The sequence below is a fragment of the Nicotiana tabacum genome, chromosome 4, assembly GCF_000715075.1.
Source record: "Nicotiana tabacum cultivar K326 chromosome 4, ASM71507v2, whole genome shotgun sequence".
NCBI lineage: Eukaryota > Viridiplantae > Streptophyta > Magnoliopsida > Solanales > Solanaceae > Nicotiana > Nicotiana tabacum.
Window position 1 is genome coordinate 68,484,292 of NC_134083.1, and position 17,167 is coordinate 68,501,458.

The 17,167-nt window shown below is 38.5% G+C and overlaps 1 protein-coding gene across 1 annotated transcript; it reads right to left on the reverse strand.

The window, feature by feature from the left end:
* Positions 1-1,621: 1,621 nt before the first annotated feature.
* On the reverse strand, positions 1,622-5,973 carry LOC107814228 (protein IQ-DOMAIN 24-like). Its single transcript, XM_016639603.2, has 4 exons — positions 5,225-5,973; positions 3,314-3,514; positions 2,981-3,055; positions 1,622-2,676 (listed from the first exon to the last, which is right to left on the reverse strand). The coding sequence occupies exons 1-4, from the start codon at positions 5,639-5,641 to the stop codon at positions 1,897-1,899; spliced, it is 1,473 nt and encodes a 490-aa protein (XP_016495089.2). The 5' UTR covers positions 5,642-5,973; the 3' UTR covers positions 1,622-1,896.
* Positions 5,974-17,167: the final 11,194 nt, after the last annotated feature.

Here is a 17,167-nt window from a genome sequence, read left to right on the forward strand (position 1 = left end):
TATTTTTGGCATTTTATTCTTCAATTGAGGCGCAAACAGGAGGGAGTATTTTGAGTAATGGTAAAATTTTCTCTGTATGATCTATAAATCACAGGTTCAAATTATGAAAATAGTCACTAATATTTATATTATGATACGATTTTTCCTGGATCCTACATAAATGCGGGATCTTTGCTAGGGGTGTTCAAAACCAAACCGAAATCGAAAACCGAACCGAAACCGAAGCTTAATGGCTTATTGGTATCGGTTTAACGGTTTAACGGACGGGGAACGGATTGAAATTTTTGTATTAACGACTTATCGGTTTGGGGGCGGATTATTCAATTTTCTTAACGGATAATCCGTTAACCCGTTAAGAATATATATATATATATATATATATATATATATATATATATATATATATATATATATATATATATTAAAGATCAAAAACCCTTCCACTTCTTCCAGTACTCTATCTCTAAGTTCTAACGCCTAATTCCTAAATAATCAGAATCCTTACGTACTATGCATCAGAAGATCCCAGGCTTGGCTTAGCTTAGCTTATTCTCCCACCCTACAACAAGATTGTTTAAGTTGATGTCTATGGTTCACCTCTGCTTTTGTTTTTTAAAACTAATGCATGTTGTCTATGTTTAATAGAAGAACAACAGTGTTGTGCCACATCTTTTTTCACTCTACAACACATGACACTACATCATTCTTATGTAGGCGTTAAAAGACATGTATGTCTGGACTCAATGTATAATTTTCTATTTTGAATTTGTATGTTAGGCGGTCAGCAAACAATTAATACACGCAATATAGATTGAATTAGGCCGATAAACCGCCCAATAACCGCCCGATAAGAGTTAAACCGATACCAATCCGCCCGATATCTTATCGGGTGACTAGCGGATTAATACATTTAAAAACCGATAACCGTTAAGAGTAATTAACCGCCCAATTCGCCCGATAAGCAGCCCTAATCTTTGTTGTTTACATAACACTCCTAAGGATACCTTTCCTGGATCCTGCTTGTGTACCGGACTATCCTCTTTAATTGAGGCTTAGAGCAGTCTCATGGGACCCAAAATATATGGGAAGAAATATTTCACTTTTACTAATGATTGTGCAACCATTTGGGGTCTAAAGTCACCTAATAAAAGGCAGCTTAAAAGTAAAGAACTTTAGCGTAGACATAAAAGGTAATACCTCCGTGAATGCATAGTTCATGTAAAAAATGACAGCAAAACAAAAACTGAATGTGACTTTCCATACATTTCTTTTCTCTGCGTTACACAGATAAATAGGCAAAAAAAAAAAAGGGAAGAAAGAAAAAAACAAGAAAAATCTCTTAAATTACTATGACCATCAATTGCTAGCCGTCTTATAGTAACTGTTAGGATTTTAAAATTGAAACTGACTGGATATTTGTTAAGAGTTAACAATAAATCATCATATGACAAAAGAATTCCAGCTCGAAAGTAATATATGTTCCACTAAAATGCATATGGAGTTGAGAAGGAAAACCAGTCACGCCGGTGAAGTCAAAAGTGCCTCAGCAACAACATTCTTTTGTTGCTTCATATGCTTAACAGTTACTCCTGTCACATTGATAGTGTAAAACTAACATACATTTTTACAAGTCCTTAACTTTCAAGTGACGGTAAAATGTTACATTTTATCAAATGTTGTAACAAGCAACATTAACAAATTAACAGAAGACATACCAAGACAAGCATCAAACAAGATAATTAACTGCAAACCCGTTATTTTTCACTCTACAGACACAAGTCTTGCATCAACTTGGCAAGTACTTACCTCTGGTTACATTGAGACCAAGCCTGATTTTTACTATTACAATTTGTACAGCATGACTAAATTGCTTCGCAATTGTCAAAGGAAGCATCTCTACTGTCTCGAGCCGAAGGGGGGGCTGAAACGGACAGCACGTTGATGATCAGGTGTCCCTGAGCGACCTGATCCTGGTTTTGCTTTGCTCCTAAATTTACCAAGTGATCTCCAACTCTTCTCTGAATTTGTATCTGCATCCACAAGTCCATCAACTTGCTTTCTCGAACCAACTTTCTCAAACTGCAATCTTTGCCTGGGTGCGCTATGCGACCTAAGTTTCGCAAGGTATGATTCTGTATTAGACATATAGTTGGGGTGACCTGGGTACTCCCCGAACAAGCTTCGTGAGCACTCGCTCCTCGAAGGAGAAGGGCCTCTTCTACAGCTACTCCCTGGCCTGGACAATGTGGAGTGCACGCCAGGGCTGCGCTCAACAGTCCAAGCCGCTGACTGATCAGTTTCTTGACAAAATGCCAGTGACCTTAAAGATGAAACTTCCCCTGAAGATATACTAGGATTTGGTTTCATATGGTTTGCCAAATGCCTTGATATAGAGTTGACAGTTCTCGTTCCCTGTGCATTATCGTTCCAAGATGAAAAATAATGTGAATTGTGAGAGTTTTTCTCACTTGGTTTGGGGTTTAGACGAGGTTTCCATGTGTCTATCTCAAGTATCTTGTCAGTGCTCTCATCTTGATCTCCAACACCTTTTTGCAGGGAAATGTCTCCGTAGCCATTTGTTGCACATTCCTCCATCCAGTTATGTATCCACTGTGAAGCCAAATGCGATCTATCCTGACCGAAGCTCTCATGTGCATTCAATTTAGAACCAGATTTCTGCATTTAATAACGAAAAAATTCAGGATGCATCAATGCATGCATGACTGAAATTGGCGGACATCTAACTGAAATGAGTTTTCATGTTGTGTTTAGTTCAGTTATAAGCAAAGACATCCACTACTCTGGTTGTTAGAATGGCACACTGAGAACGTAGGCATAGCAGTTCAGCGTAAATGGTTAGTATAAGGTCCCTTTTACTTCTAGGAGCTTCAGACATCTCTGGGAATGAATATGCTTTCGAGGTCCAACCATGTGTGAAGCTTAGGAAGACAAAATAAAATATAAATCTGGAGAGTGGTACCTTCAGGTTTGGCCCATGATATTTGCAATTGAATGAATACTGTTGGGGATCATATTTTCTCGGAGTTGCAATGCCCTGCAAATGATTTGCGGAAGAAGATAAAATGATTACCATACAATACAATCAATGTACAAGTTCAAAATTAATCCATGTCAATAGTTGCTTTGAACAAAATATTTGACGTAAAGTATTAATCTAAGAATATTCCTGCATGCTACCATGTAAACTTCAAGATCCTATCAATTGAAGGAGATTAACAAGATTAATTTGTCAAAAGAAACATTCAAAAGAACCTAGCTTTTACTGAGCTCATCTCTAAAATATAATACTTACAGGATGCTCGAATCGTGAAGCTTTGATGCTGGAATAAGGAGGATCTGAAGTTATAGTCCGGTTGGCAGAAGCTCGAGCCTGGATTCGAGCCATGGCTTGCATACGTCGGAGCATATCTGCACTTTGTTTCCTCACAATACGACCTCTGACTAATGCTTGCAGTTTCACTAGTCCTTTCAGTGCCCTCAATGCCCTTCTAGCCTGCAACATGCCCCACAGAACGTTAAAGGTTGATTCATCTTAGCTATCATGCATGAATCTAAATTCTATATCACCTAAGAGATATTGCAGTCTCATTTAATCCCACATCTCAGATGGGTTGCCTGAGTCAAAAATTGATATGATACTTGAGCACTAGATACAAAAATGATTAGTTATAGTTGAATACAAACTACTATGCCGATAAATGATGTGGAGCAAACAGAAAAACAGCGGAAAGGTTATCAATCTTTTTCTTAAACCTTGCTGCATCTGTCATATTAATTTCATCTAGTAGGTATTATCCAGTGAGAACAGACACCATTTAAAATGAAATTCACTTAAGACAGGTCTAAAGGCGGCTTTATGTTAAGTTTTCATTTAGCACCAATGCGGCTGTCTATTGTCAGCAGTAGCTGAAGCTGAATTCGTCCTCCACCTCTCGGACTCTACATATATAACTGAAAATTTTCAAATATAAAAAAAAAATGTATATTAAACCTGCACCTATAGTCACATAGTGTAGTTGTGCAGTGGTACACTGCACCATTGATCTAAATTGTAGGATTTGTCTAAATAGAAATCTCTCCAGAAACAAGATTATCAAAAGACTCATCAGTATATTCCTCGTCGGATTCTAATATGTCCATGGACATCAGTGATCAGTAATTTGTTAATTTTAACACCCACGCCCCACTAAAAGCGTCGGCCTAGTGCTGCATCTCATTTTCTTCACGGGAGAAATAGGGTAGTTGTTGGGAAGTCCTTTTCGTCAATCTTGGCACCACTTAACCACCTCATAACACACCTGAAGAAGACAAAAATATTATAGCAGTGAAAGACACTGATATCCGCTTCAGAAAGGGATAGGAAGATGAGTCACCTTAGTATTTAGCTAGTCCAGTACTATGGTTGACCAAGACATTAGAAGAATCAATTCACTAGAGAAAAACAAATCAAAAGACAGATCTGAAAACTCTAATAAATGGTTCAATAAGGTCCTATATTTGGTAGTACTACATAAGATGATTGGAGCCAACAAAATTTCAAAACGCACATACCACAGTATTCTCTAGAGTAATTACTAGTACTATCTTTTTCAATGAGGCCACCCCATATTTTCAAAATATCGTTAACGTACAAAAACAATTAAAATAAGGCTATTTCTAGCATCACTAAGCATCCTACTTCAGGAAGTGAACAAACACGTTTTGCCTTTTCCTACACCGTTCCTTTCGGTGTGTTATGTCCGTACCCCGTCTTATTTATTGTAGATAGATTGTGTCAAGGTAGGTAGGAAAATGAAGAAGTCTTAAGAAATTAAACAAATCAAACTTCTTTTCTAAACATTAAAATAAACAGCATTATTTCTGTGTTGATACTGTTAAAAAGAAGAAAATTTCTATACTTTTTTGAAACTCAAAAATGTTTAGCCAAAAAAAAAAAAGAGAGTAGCAATTGAATAATGGAAGATTTAAAAGAAGAATGACAGTGACGTGACAGACAAGAAGGAATGGATAATTTTGAAACCACACATGCTATCATTTCATTGCGATTGTGAAGTCACTATGCAACTTGTCAGTTGTCTTCGCTCCATTCTCGTCCCCAACCATCAAACCTTAATATCAACTAATTTTCCTAAATTCAGAATTTTAAAATTATTAATTCCTAAGAAAAATAAATGCAGTAAAAATTTAAGTGAAAACTACTAACCAGGTAAGCTCGAAATTCAGACTGAATTTTAACGGCAGCCCATTCACGGCGGCGGTCACTGTTACTACTGACGTAAGCCTTTGCGGACCTACTACCGCTTGTCAGCCTAACGACTTCAGCCGCCGCCTGAGCCGCCGCTAAAGCAGCCTCAGCAACCGCCGCAGTGGCTGCTGCCACCGCTATCGCGTGCTTGTTCGCGTCCAACGCTTCCGCGTAAGGGCTCGGGGGTGGGTCTTCATTCCCATAATTAACAATCTCTGTTCCCCCACCTCCGACAATGCTTCTCCCACTACCATTGGAAGATTTCCCCAGACCCCACTTCTTATTCTTTCCCTCCCTCGCCGCCGGCGATGATTCCGACGACGGAGATTTCTTGGAGCCCAAAAGCGAACGTAACCATCTGCTGGCTTTACCCATGTATCATAAGCAATTCATTTTGCAATTAATTTGCAAGAGAAGCATAAATTACAAGAAGAGAAAAGAGCAATTTTGCTGGTGAGAGAGTGGTAATGAAGAACACGCGAGGTTAGAGAAGTATGGGGCGAGACGCGCTATGAGCTTGGTTTATAAGGGTGGTTGGAAATTGGGGACCCTATAAATGTAAAAGAGGACGACTTTTGACAGGTAAGAATTGGGTCCTTGTGCTTCTCCAATGGCGCCCACTCTTCCGTCCTCACATTACAATATCTCAGCCTTCTCTATACCTTTGTGTTAATATACAATATTTTTCTCATCATAATGTCTAAATGAAAGAATCCTTGTTTGATTCCTCTCTTTTTGTTTTTCTTTTTTAATTCCACGTGTATGGCATACGTTTTTTTTAATTTAATGATGGCATATAATTCCTTTTTGTTTTTCTGGTCTTAATAAGGGAGACAAAATTGAGGGACTGGTCATTAGTTCAGTATTGTAGTTATTTTTGAGCCTTGGTATGTTTAAGTTTTGTTCGTGTCGGATTCGACATTTTCAATTTCTTTTGTTCTCAATTTATTTTGACATGCCTGAAGATGTTTGACATTACTATAATGTTTATTTTATCATTTATTTATGGTAACTAATGTGACATTCGAAGTTGATTTGAAATATCTATTTTAGAAGTTTTAATTAAAAAAATGACTAGCAGTATGATACTCTTATTTGTTCCACTTCGCTAAGCAAACTTGCAATTACTTGTAGTTGTCAATCATAAAGATCTTCACATATTGGACATCTCCCGGTCTTGTAGTTGTCAATGGGCCATGAAGGCAAGTTGGCCCCAAATCACAACCTGGTCTTGAACTAGCTTATTTGGTTGATGTTCTAAATTGTATACTCTAAAGCTCTCTGTTGATTTTGATTCTTAATTTTTCTTTTGGGTCTACAGTATACAGTAGAACAAATATGAGGGATTTAACTGACAAACTTCCAGAAGAGAAGTAACTCTTTAATTATATTTGGTTCTCATAATTGTTGGCAACCCATTCACTTTTCTTTTTTGTTAAAAACTTTTTTCCCCTTGCTTTGGGAAGTAGTAGGGCAGTTCAAAATTGAACCGTAACCGAAAATCGAACCACAAAATTGACTTAATAGCTTATTGCTATCAGGTTATTGGATTAACGGTTGATGAACGGATTGAAATTTTACAATTAGCGGCTTATCGATTTTGGACGGATTATTCAATTTTCTTTACGGATAAACCGTTAAACCATTAAGAATTTGCATTTTTACCCCTATTTATATTAAATATCACTTCCACTGTTTGTAAACCTAAAATCTAAATCCCTAATTTCTAATTTCCCTTAGCGGTCAACACTTAGCACTTAGCAGAATATTCTGGTTGCTCTCAAAGTAGCAGTTATTATTCACGATCAGAAGGTTCACTAAGACACTAACTGTTATTGTTTTATCTCAGATACTAACTTAGTGGTATTAGACTGATAAGTTATGTGTCCTGTTATGTTTTGATGATCCAACAAACTTAATGTTAAGAACCAGATGGGGAACCTGTTCCATATTCTCAAAGTACTCAAGATCAACAAGTCTCAAGCGTATGGCACATGGTTCCTCGACCTGCTGACAAAACTGTTATAGGAACCAGGTGGGTATTTAGAAACAAACTTGATGAGTTTGGGAACACAACAAGGCAAGGCTAGTAGTTCAAGGCTATAATCAAGAAGAAGGAATTGACTATGATGAAATTTTTGCTCCAGTTGCTCGAATGGAGGCCATCAGAATCCTCATTACCTTTGCATCTCATATGGAATTCAAATTGTTCCAAATGGATGTCAAAAGTGCATTTCTGAATGGCTTTCTAAAAGAAAAAGTCTTCGTCAAGCAACCACCTGGCTTCGAATGTCGCATCCTGAGCATGTTTTAAACTCGACAAGGCCTTATATAGGCTGAAGCAGGCTCCTCATGCATGGTATGAAAGGTTGTCCAAATTTCTCCTAGAAAATGGCCTTACAAGAGGAAAAATTGACAACACCTTATTTCTGAAGAAACGGGGGAGGAACCTGCTCATTGTACAAGTTTATGTTGACGACATCATCTTTGGTGTAACAAATGATTCTTTGTGTGAGGAGTTTGCAAAGCTCATGGAAAGTGAGTTTGAAATGAGCATGATGGGGGAATTGAATTTCCTCTTGGGTCTGCAAGTCAAGCAAACTCCTAAGGGCGCATTGATAGGTCAGCAGAAGTACATCAAAGAGCTTCTGAAAAGATTTGAAATGGAAAGCTCAAAAATCATTGATACTCCTATTGACACTGCCACTCGTCTGGACATGGATGAACCTGGTTCCCTTGTGAACGAGACCATGTACAGAGGTATCATTGGGTCACTCTTGTATCTCACAGCAAGTAGACCATATATCGTTTTCAGTGTGGGACTATGTGCCAGGTTTCAATCAAATCCAAATGAATCTCATCTGAAGGCTGCCAGCGATGGATGTCCAACCTTTAGATCTCTTCTTTCTCAATAAAGGCGGGTAAGGAAAGTCTGAAGGCTAATCCGGCAACTGCTGGCAAAGAGATTCCTGAGATATCTAAAAGGAACGCAGGACCTGGTTCTCTACTACCCCTCAGAAGACAATTTCGACTTGATCGCGTATGCCGACGCTGATTATGCTGGTTATCTGGTAGATAGGAAAAGCACTTCTGGCATGGCACACTTTCTGGGTCGTGTCTAATTTCATGGGGTACAAGAAAACAAAACTCAGTGGCTCTTTTAACTGCAGAAGCTGAGTATATGGCAGCTGCCTCTTGCGGTGCTCAATTGTTGTGGATCAAGCACTAGTTAGAGGATTTTGGCATATTTTCTGATTGTGTGCCATTACTCTGTGATAACACCAGTGCTCTCAACATGGCAAAGAACTTAGTTCAGCATAAGAGAACAAAGCACATTGATGTGCGGCATCATTTTTTTAGAGACAATGTTGAAAAAGGGCTTATCTGCATGAAGTTTTGCAGCTCAGAAGATCAAATTGCAGACATCTTCACCAAAGCACTGAGTAGAGAGCACTTTGAAAAGAATCGTTTGGCACTTGGGTTGATAAAATCAAGCTGAGAACATAGTCCCTTGATGATTGGCTATGAAAGAAATGAACAGGTAAAACAGCTAAAAAGTATTTTCTGGCAAGATCTAACTCATTTCTATACCGTTACAGGTAGACACACATGGCGATCACAGAGCAAACAAGGAGTTAATGGTATTGCACTTTGATAAAAGGATGAGGCTTACATTTATAAAATCTGTCAAGGAACCTGGTTCCTTTGACACAGATTAGTAGTTCCTTTGTACTCTCATGCACAACTTCTTAAACGGCTAAAAAAGGTGCCACGTCATTAAAATATCAGTTTCTCCTTTTTCCCTTTTTAGAACCCAAGCGTCCTACCCGTAATAAAATGACCCGTCTACCCAGAAAATCAATACCCGTTCCTAACCGGTCCCTCACCCCCTTTAAATAAACCCAAACTCTGTCACTCTCACACTGTTCACATCAAAAGCCAAAATTTCCCTTTTCTCTCAACAACCAAACACTCTCTTCTTTCATAAACTCTCACTACACTCCATAATGTCTAAGAATCTCGAAGCCTAAAATGTCCCAGTATCGTCCACACTGTGTCTTCATCTCTTGAAGCACCAGTAACAGAGTCTAAGTACCCTACGCCACCCAGTCCAAACCCTAAGTAAGATTCCCAACCACCCACTGCCTTTTCTCCAACCCAATCAAGTTTTGGTTCTCATTGGAGTCACAAAACTTCGAATCCCAAGAGGTTTGTGGCTATGACCTCTCCCATTGCCTCGCCAGAAAAAATGGCTGAGAGAGAAACAATAGAGGGAGAAGAAAATCAGGAAGTTTCCAGTCTGCGTTTGGAAGAGAGTTCTGAGGCACAACAAGGTATGGTTCGTACTGGTGATATCAGCAATAACTACCCAGGTCTCGATTTGAATGTTGCAGATCATACAGGTAATATTCCTCATGTGCCTTCTGAGTTTATTTTGGGGTTAAAAGAACAAGAGGCCTTAGAGAATATGTTGTCAATAGCTACTGAGGGATGTTTGGTTGGTGGTTATGAAGGTGTGTCTGAAACAAATGGGTCTCAAGGGGAAGGTGATGGCCTATAGGAAGAGGGTAGGGAACTGGTTCCTGTCGAAAATCTGGCACCTGAAAATACTATTGGGGAACCACATGAGGGACCCGATCCCTCCGCCCAAGAGGAGCCCTCTGTTCCTACTTGGGATGAAACCCCTTGTTCGTCAATAGAACCCTGGGTCAGTATTGATCCCGCTCCCTCTCCTTATTTCTATGCTGAGCCATTGACCATTGTCACACCTGAGATGAGATCTCTGTCTGAGGAAGAGAATGAAGGTAGTGAAGAAGACTATGACAATATGGCTCTTGCGAGCTTTTTTAGTGCTAGGAGTAGAAGGGCAACTCCAAAAATGCCCACTCTTAAAAGACCTACTACTAGGCTGCAAAAGAAGGAAGCTCTTGAGTCAGCTCTGAAGAAAAGTAAGAAATAAAAGAAGAGGAGAAGGTTGGTGAAGGGTGGAAAGTTAGTACATTGAGAGGTAGTGCCTACAACACTCGTTATTGACGTTGATGATGAGGTGGAGGAGGAACCCAGTCCCTTAATTCGTAAGTTCTCTACGAAACCTACTGTTTCAAAACATGGGAAAGAGTCATCTGCGAGAATGATGGAGGTTAGCAATGTTGAAGTGGGAGAGTCTGGAGAGAAAGTGGCTGAGGAGTCTGGTGAGAAAGTGTTTGAGAAATCTGTGTCTGAGAAGGTGTCTGAGATATCTACAGAGAAAGAGAAAAGTGTGAGAAAATTAGTGAAACGGAAGGCTGGAGCCAACAAGGAACCCGGTTCCTCCAAGAAGGCCAAAGTAGGTGTGGCCAAGAATGAAGAAAGGGAAAATCTGAGAAACCAGAAGGTGCTATGAGGCAGAACATTTGCCCCTGATATTCTTGACATAATAGGAATACGCCAACTGGTTGATATCTGTGACTTTCAATAGGGGACACATTTGTTCACAAATAAGAGTCCTATGGTGTATGAGGCAGAGGAGCGTAGTTTCTATGCCGACTTTTTCACAGTCGAGGATGACAACATATGCATGAAGGTGAATGGTGTTGACTTTGTGATGGATGAGGCTGTGTTGGGAACCATCTTGGGAGTGCCTACTGACGGAATATCCTCCATTGAGGGGACTTGTTCATCAAACTTCAGAACTATCATTTTGAAGGATGATGCAGTACAGGAGGGGGAACGAGTACACAAGAAGGCCCTCCTTCCATTGTTCCAATTTTTATTCGAGATGGTGAACAAGGTTTTGCTCCCTCGTGCAGAAAGATATTCCATTACATCACGAGCAGACTTGTTCCTCATTGAAGCATTGGACTCATACTCCACTATCTCTCAAATGATTGAAGCTCAGAATATTTCCAATGAAGAGATAAGGAAGTTGAAGGCACAAAATGTTATTCTCAAGGGACAGCTTAGTCTGACCCAGGAGGCACCTGGTTCCAGAAGCACACAAAGCACAGAGGTTGCCCGTCTGACCAAGGAGAATGTTGATCTCAGGAAATAGGTTGAGGACCTAAATGAGAGATTACTTACTGAGCAAAGGTCCATAAATGCTCGAATGGATATCCTCCTTAGAACTCTTTCTTCTTCATCTCTGCCTCCCCCTTCCAGTGCTCCTTAAAATCGTTCCCTTCCCAGTGTCAAGTTCAAGTTGTCTGTCCTCTGTTTTTGGTCTCCTTTGTTTGGATATGTTTAGTGGCTGGTACTTCTTTTTGTTGTTTTATTTTTGTGGATGATTATGTAACAAATGGTACTGCTCCCTGTTTATTTCCAAAAGTTAATGAATGTCCCGTCCTTTTGCTTTGCATACATTGCTCTTCTGCTCTACTTTTAGTCATGTTTGTGTACACATATGCGGCATGAGTTAACCTTACTAGACTTATTTTTATTTCTTCCTTGTTACTAATCTTTTTATGATGCCAAAAGGGGAAAAAGTAATTGAGGGGGAACAGAGGGGGGAAACAAGGTTCAGGGGGAATACAAAACTTTTTTTTGGTACTATTTATGGTATTCTGGTTCTCAAGGGGAATTTTATTACAAGTTTGTCGTCATCAAAAAGGAGAAAATTGATAAGTTATGTGTCCTGTTATATTTTGATGATCTAATAAACTTAATGTTAAGAACCAGATGGGGAACCTGCTCCACTTCCTCAAAGCGCTCAAGATCAACAAGTTTCAAGTCTGGGACATGTTCCAACACTCAGAATCAAATAAACAACAGATGAATATCAGTTCCCTTGCTGGCTGTACCAGTCAACTCCCCACAGCTGTAAAGTGGCTGCAACTGTATCTCAGCACACACGCAATAGTGAAAACAGTGCACCAGTCACTTTATGGGGAATGCCCGTGTACCAAACATGTTTACATCATTCAAGTGATGTCACTTATGTAATATTAACATGAAGCAAAGGAAAAACATCACACTTGCACATTCCAGAATTCATCAAGCTTCCTCTCAAGTATGTTGTCAACTTGTAAGTGACATTCAAGGCGTCAAGAACAAAGAACAACATAACGAGGGACTCGTTTCCTGCATTGAGTCATTATATATCCTTAGTTGTGTTGTACCTTTGTTAAAGTGATTTACTTGTAATTCCTACTTAGCTTAGTTAGAAGCATTATGTAGGAAATTTTTTGTAAAATCATAAACCTTGTGGTTGTGTCTTGGCTAGAGTTAGTCGAGTTGTAAGCTTTGTAATAGAGTTATTACAAAGGGGCTTATATGAGTTATTACAAGTTAGTGAGGGATTAAAAAATTAATTCCTAGGTTACAATAGTTTGTAATCTAAAGTTTTCTCAGTAGTGAAGTTGAAATTCTACGAGTGTAGGTCATGGTTTTTTAATCCCATGAGCTGGGAGTTTTCCACGTAAAACTCTATTGTGTTATTTACTAACTGCTATGTGTGTGTGTGTGTGTGTATTATGTGAAACTAATAGAGAACCTGGTTCTCTATATAGTTTGGTAGACCCTTAGTTTCTATCATAGACTATTGAAAATGCACTTTCAAATTCGAGTGACTTCTGCCAGTTAGTGAAAATGCACTTGCATATGGCTATATTGCTTAATGCAATAGCAGAAAGAAAAGAGCCCTACGCAACACTAATTTAGTATATGGCTATATGCATTCTGACTAGATCTTCTACGGAGAAAACATAAATTTCTAGTTAGTGACTTCTCGAAATGGTTTGAATATTCGGGCATGACATCGTCATATAAACGGGTTGAATTCAAGATTTAAATTTAGTGATTTAATGTCAAGTGGTATGTGCACTCATTGTCTATTTGATTTAGCCGGTAAATCGCCCGATAATCGCTAAACCTATACCAATCTGCCCGATATGTTATCGGTTTGGCTAGCGAATTAGTACATTTACAAACCGAGAACCGATAAGCCGAACCTTTAAGCGTAACAATCCGCTCTCTAAGCAGCCCTAGGAAGTAGGGGAGTCCTGGTTCCTTTTATTACCCTTTTCCTTATTCTAAATGACAAACAGGGGAGGAGCTTGAAGCCGGAGTGCAGGTTCGGTCGAATCCAGTAGCTTTTGATTAAGTAGTGTATTTTTGTTAAAAACTTTAGTACAAATGTTAAATATAGAATCAGTTATATATTAGTACTTGAAGTCGTCGTTCTAAAATTTAGAAGTTAAAATTGTGGATCCGCCTCTCATGACAAAGCTATCATATGTAAAATCATGTTTAGTTTAAGTTAACATATGAAAGCGAAGGCATAATTTTGTTGTGATTAGTTAGACATATCAGATTTTATGAGAAATTGGGATAACCCTTCCTAACCCCGCAAATTTAGAAACGAGCTCGAAATATCAAACTTAAAGAGTCTGTACGTAGTATGAGAATGGGAACATCTTCCTCTTATTGATTTCACATAACACACAGTGTACTCTTGTCTGACCTACATTACATCATATGACTAAATTGCAGATCAGAGGACATAAAACATCTCCCTAAAGAACAAAGCAAACAAAAGAGAAAGCGAGGGTCGCATATAATTTATTGCCGTAGAACTCTAGACATTATTCGCCTAATAGCTGTGGTTATTGGCATCGTCATCAGACGACTCAGTTTGCTGCAACAAAAAATAAAAATTCAGTAACTGTAAGCAGTAAGAATGTTACTTTACCAGAAGTCACCCTAGGAAATTAGGATTTACCTTATATACATGAAAGTGTAAAGATATCCTTTTTAATGGATAGTAGTATTTTTCAGTGGCATGATAGTATAAAATTTCTTTCGCACTGCCGGTGTATAAATATTAAACTCAAAAAATTAATATCGTCATTTTCATATTACTGACCAGCACAAGAGAGGGGAGGAAGGTTGCATTGAGCAGGAAGGCGGGCAGAGATGCGGAGAGTGTTGCAAAGGCACTCATGGTCCACTGACTGGAGTGCCGAACAACAGTCGGCACTGGGGGTCGGGTTGGTTGTCCCTGGCACCACAAATGGCGCGCACACGTTCAGGTTATTAAGTGATACAGAGCAAGTCATTTGTCCCTGACATTCAATCACTCGGCTTTGAAGCACAATTGCTAGCAGAACAAGGGAAACAATGAACTTCATAGCTGCCATATTCCTTCTTTAAATAACTGGTTGTTTAAAAGAAAAGTATTAGCTGAGTTATTGTATGTTGTTCCAGGAAGGAAGCGTAGGCTCCTATTTATAGTTATTAAGGAAAGAATGAAACATGAATGTATACGAAAATTAAGACCCTTCTGCATGAACAACCTAATACAAAGTTTTGATACACAGTTTTTTTGTGTTTAGCCACACATTTTGTAATTACAAAATTGTTATACTAAGTTTTGATACACAGCTTTTTTGTGTTTAGCCACACATTTTGCCATTACAAAATTCATACTTAATTAGCTCTAGGTATTTGGCCTTTGCGAAAGATTGATATGCAACACCTATACCGAATGATACGGCAATTTGCATATACAGGGACCAACTGCTAACCTCTCTTAATACTCTCTGGCTGATCAGCGAGCTTTCTAACTTAATATATGGAACTCAAGCTCATCTCTTCAACAAGATACATTGTCCAAGAATTTAAGCTCTATTCATTGTAGCTAATTTCCTAAACCATTTGAATATGTTGGAGTTTGATTTGCTCGATAAACAAGCTTTGATCTGGTTGCGATCCTATATAATCTAGTATCATCAGAGCATTTTCTATCTTGAAATCTAGCTAACAATAGTTGTACAAATTAAAGATGAATTAATGACCCTTAGAAAATGGATATTGACCGCTCCACTTGTTCGATGGAAGCCATGCACATTGACAGGACTTGTTACTTTTAAGATCTCAATGGTTTTGGTTTCTCAAGAATTTACCCTCCTGTTAATACTTATGAATTGTGTTGTGTTTTCTGGCAGTTGAGTAGTACGAATCATCTTGAATACCAGAGTTTAATTAGATATTCTGATCAAAATGCGGTTACAAAAATTAAAATCTCTTCTCTCCCAACCCAAAAATGAAAATTAGATGGGCATGTATATGATAGGTTATTTGACGTATTTAGAGTGATTTTGTCTGGAGATATTTGGATATATATGAGAGGGAATATTTAAGATTTGGAATGAGTCAAATTCAAATAATAGTTGAAATTTTATGGTGATTTTGTGTGAGTTCAGATCCAAATTTTATTTATACACTCAAACACGTACAAAACCTAGTTATGAATTTAAATACCTGAGGCATAGCCCCTCCATCCAAAAGGACTCTTTTTATCTCCTTTTATCTTTGTGTGCCAAAAACTGAGAAGGGCATAGGTTCTTCCTGTGCATAATTTCTTTTGTTAAACTTTTAGTTGTTTTTCAGATGATTTACCCATATGATCTCAGTAACAGCTCATATAACAGTCCTGTCAAAAGTTTTCTGTACCCCAAAACTTAGATCATTGTATTTTTGTGTCGATAGTTAACCATTAATTTGGAATAATGAGAACCGTTTTCAACCATATATAATTGTATATTTTATTTTAAATAATTATTTTTATATCACATGCATGAAATATATGTTTTAAAAACTTTATTCTCTCTTATTCTCAATTGTGTAAATGATTTTTTTGAGTTTTTATTATTATTGTCAAAATTATGATACAAATAAATGATTCTAAGGAAATTTTTGACTTAATTATTTTATTAATACAATAATTTATATGATTGAAAATTCTTTTTCACTTTTTTACTTATTTCATAACATTAAAAATTAAAAAAGAGAGACAAAGATTGATAATTTAGAGTGTAAAATAGATTTTTGGCCATCGGAAGTTTGACAATTTTGGTTGAGTGACCTTCTGAGTGTTATAAACATACAACAACAACAACAATAACAACAACAACAATAACAACAACAACAATGAACCAGTAAAATTCCACTAGTGGGGTCTGGGGAGGGTAATGTGTATGCAGACCTTACCCCTACCCCGAGGGAGTAGAGAGATTGTTTCCGAAAGACCCTCAGCTCAAGAAGATGAAAAGAGACAATATATCAGTACCCTCAACAGAAACCAAAGGAATAATAATAGCATCATAAAACACAGAAAATATATGAAAACAATAACAATAACTAGTAAATAAATCATGCACTATAAAACGAAAGAGTAGTGAGAACAAAATATTAACCACTAGCAGTCTAAGACAAAAATCCTATCAGACTAGCCCCACAAAGTTATGACCCTGCCCTACAACCCTAATACTCAACCTCCACAGCTTCCTATCAAGGGCCATATCCTCGAAAATCTGAAGTCGCGACATGCCCTGCATGATCACCTCTCCCTAATACTTCTTAGGCCGCCCCTACCTCTTCTCGTGCCTTCCGAAACCAGCCGCTCACACCTCCTTACCGGTGCATCTGGGCTTTTTCTCTGAAAATATGCTCGAACCATCTGAGTCTCTTTTCCCGCATCTTGTCATCAATGGGAGCCACGTCCACCTTCTCCCAAATATCATCATTCCTAATATTATCCATCCGTGTGTGCCCGCACATCTACCTCAACATCCTCATTTATGCTACTTTTATTTTTGTGATATGCGAGTTCTTTACTGGCCAACACTCAGCCCTGTATCCCATGGCCGGTCTAACCACCGTTCTATAAAACTTATATTTGAGTAACAGTGGCACTTTCTTGTCACACAAGACTCCAGATGCTAACCTCCACTTCATCTACCCACCCCAATACGGTGTGTGACATCCTCCTCGATCTCCCCATTCCCCTGGATAACTGATCCAAGGTACTTGAAACTGCCTCTACTGGGAATGACCTATGATTCAAGCCTCACGTCCATGCCCGCTTCCCTCGGTTCGACGCTGAAATTGCACTCCAGGTATTCTGTCTTGGTCCTGCTCAACTTA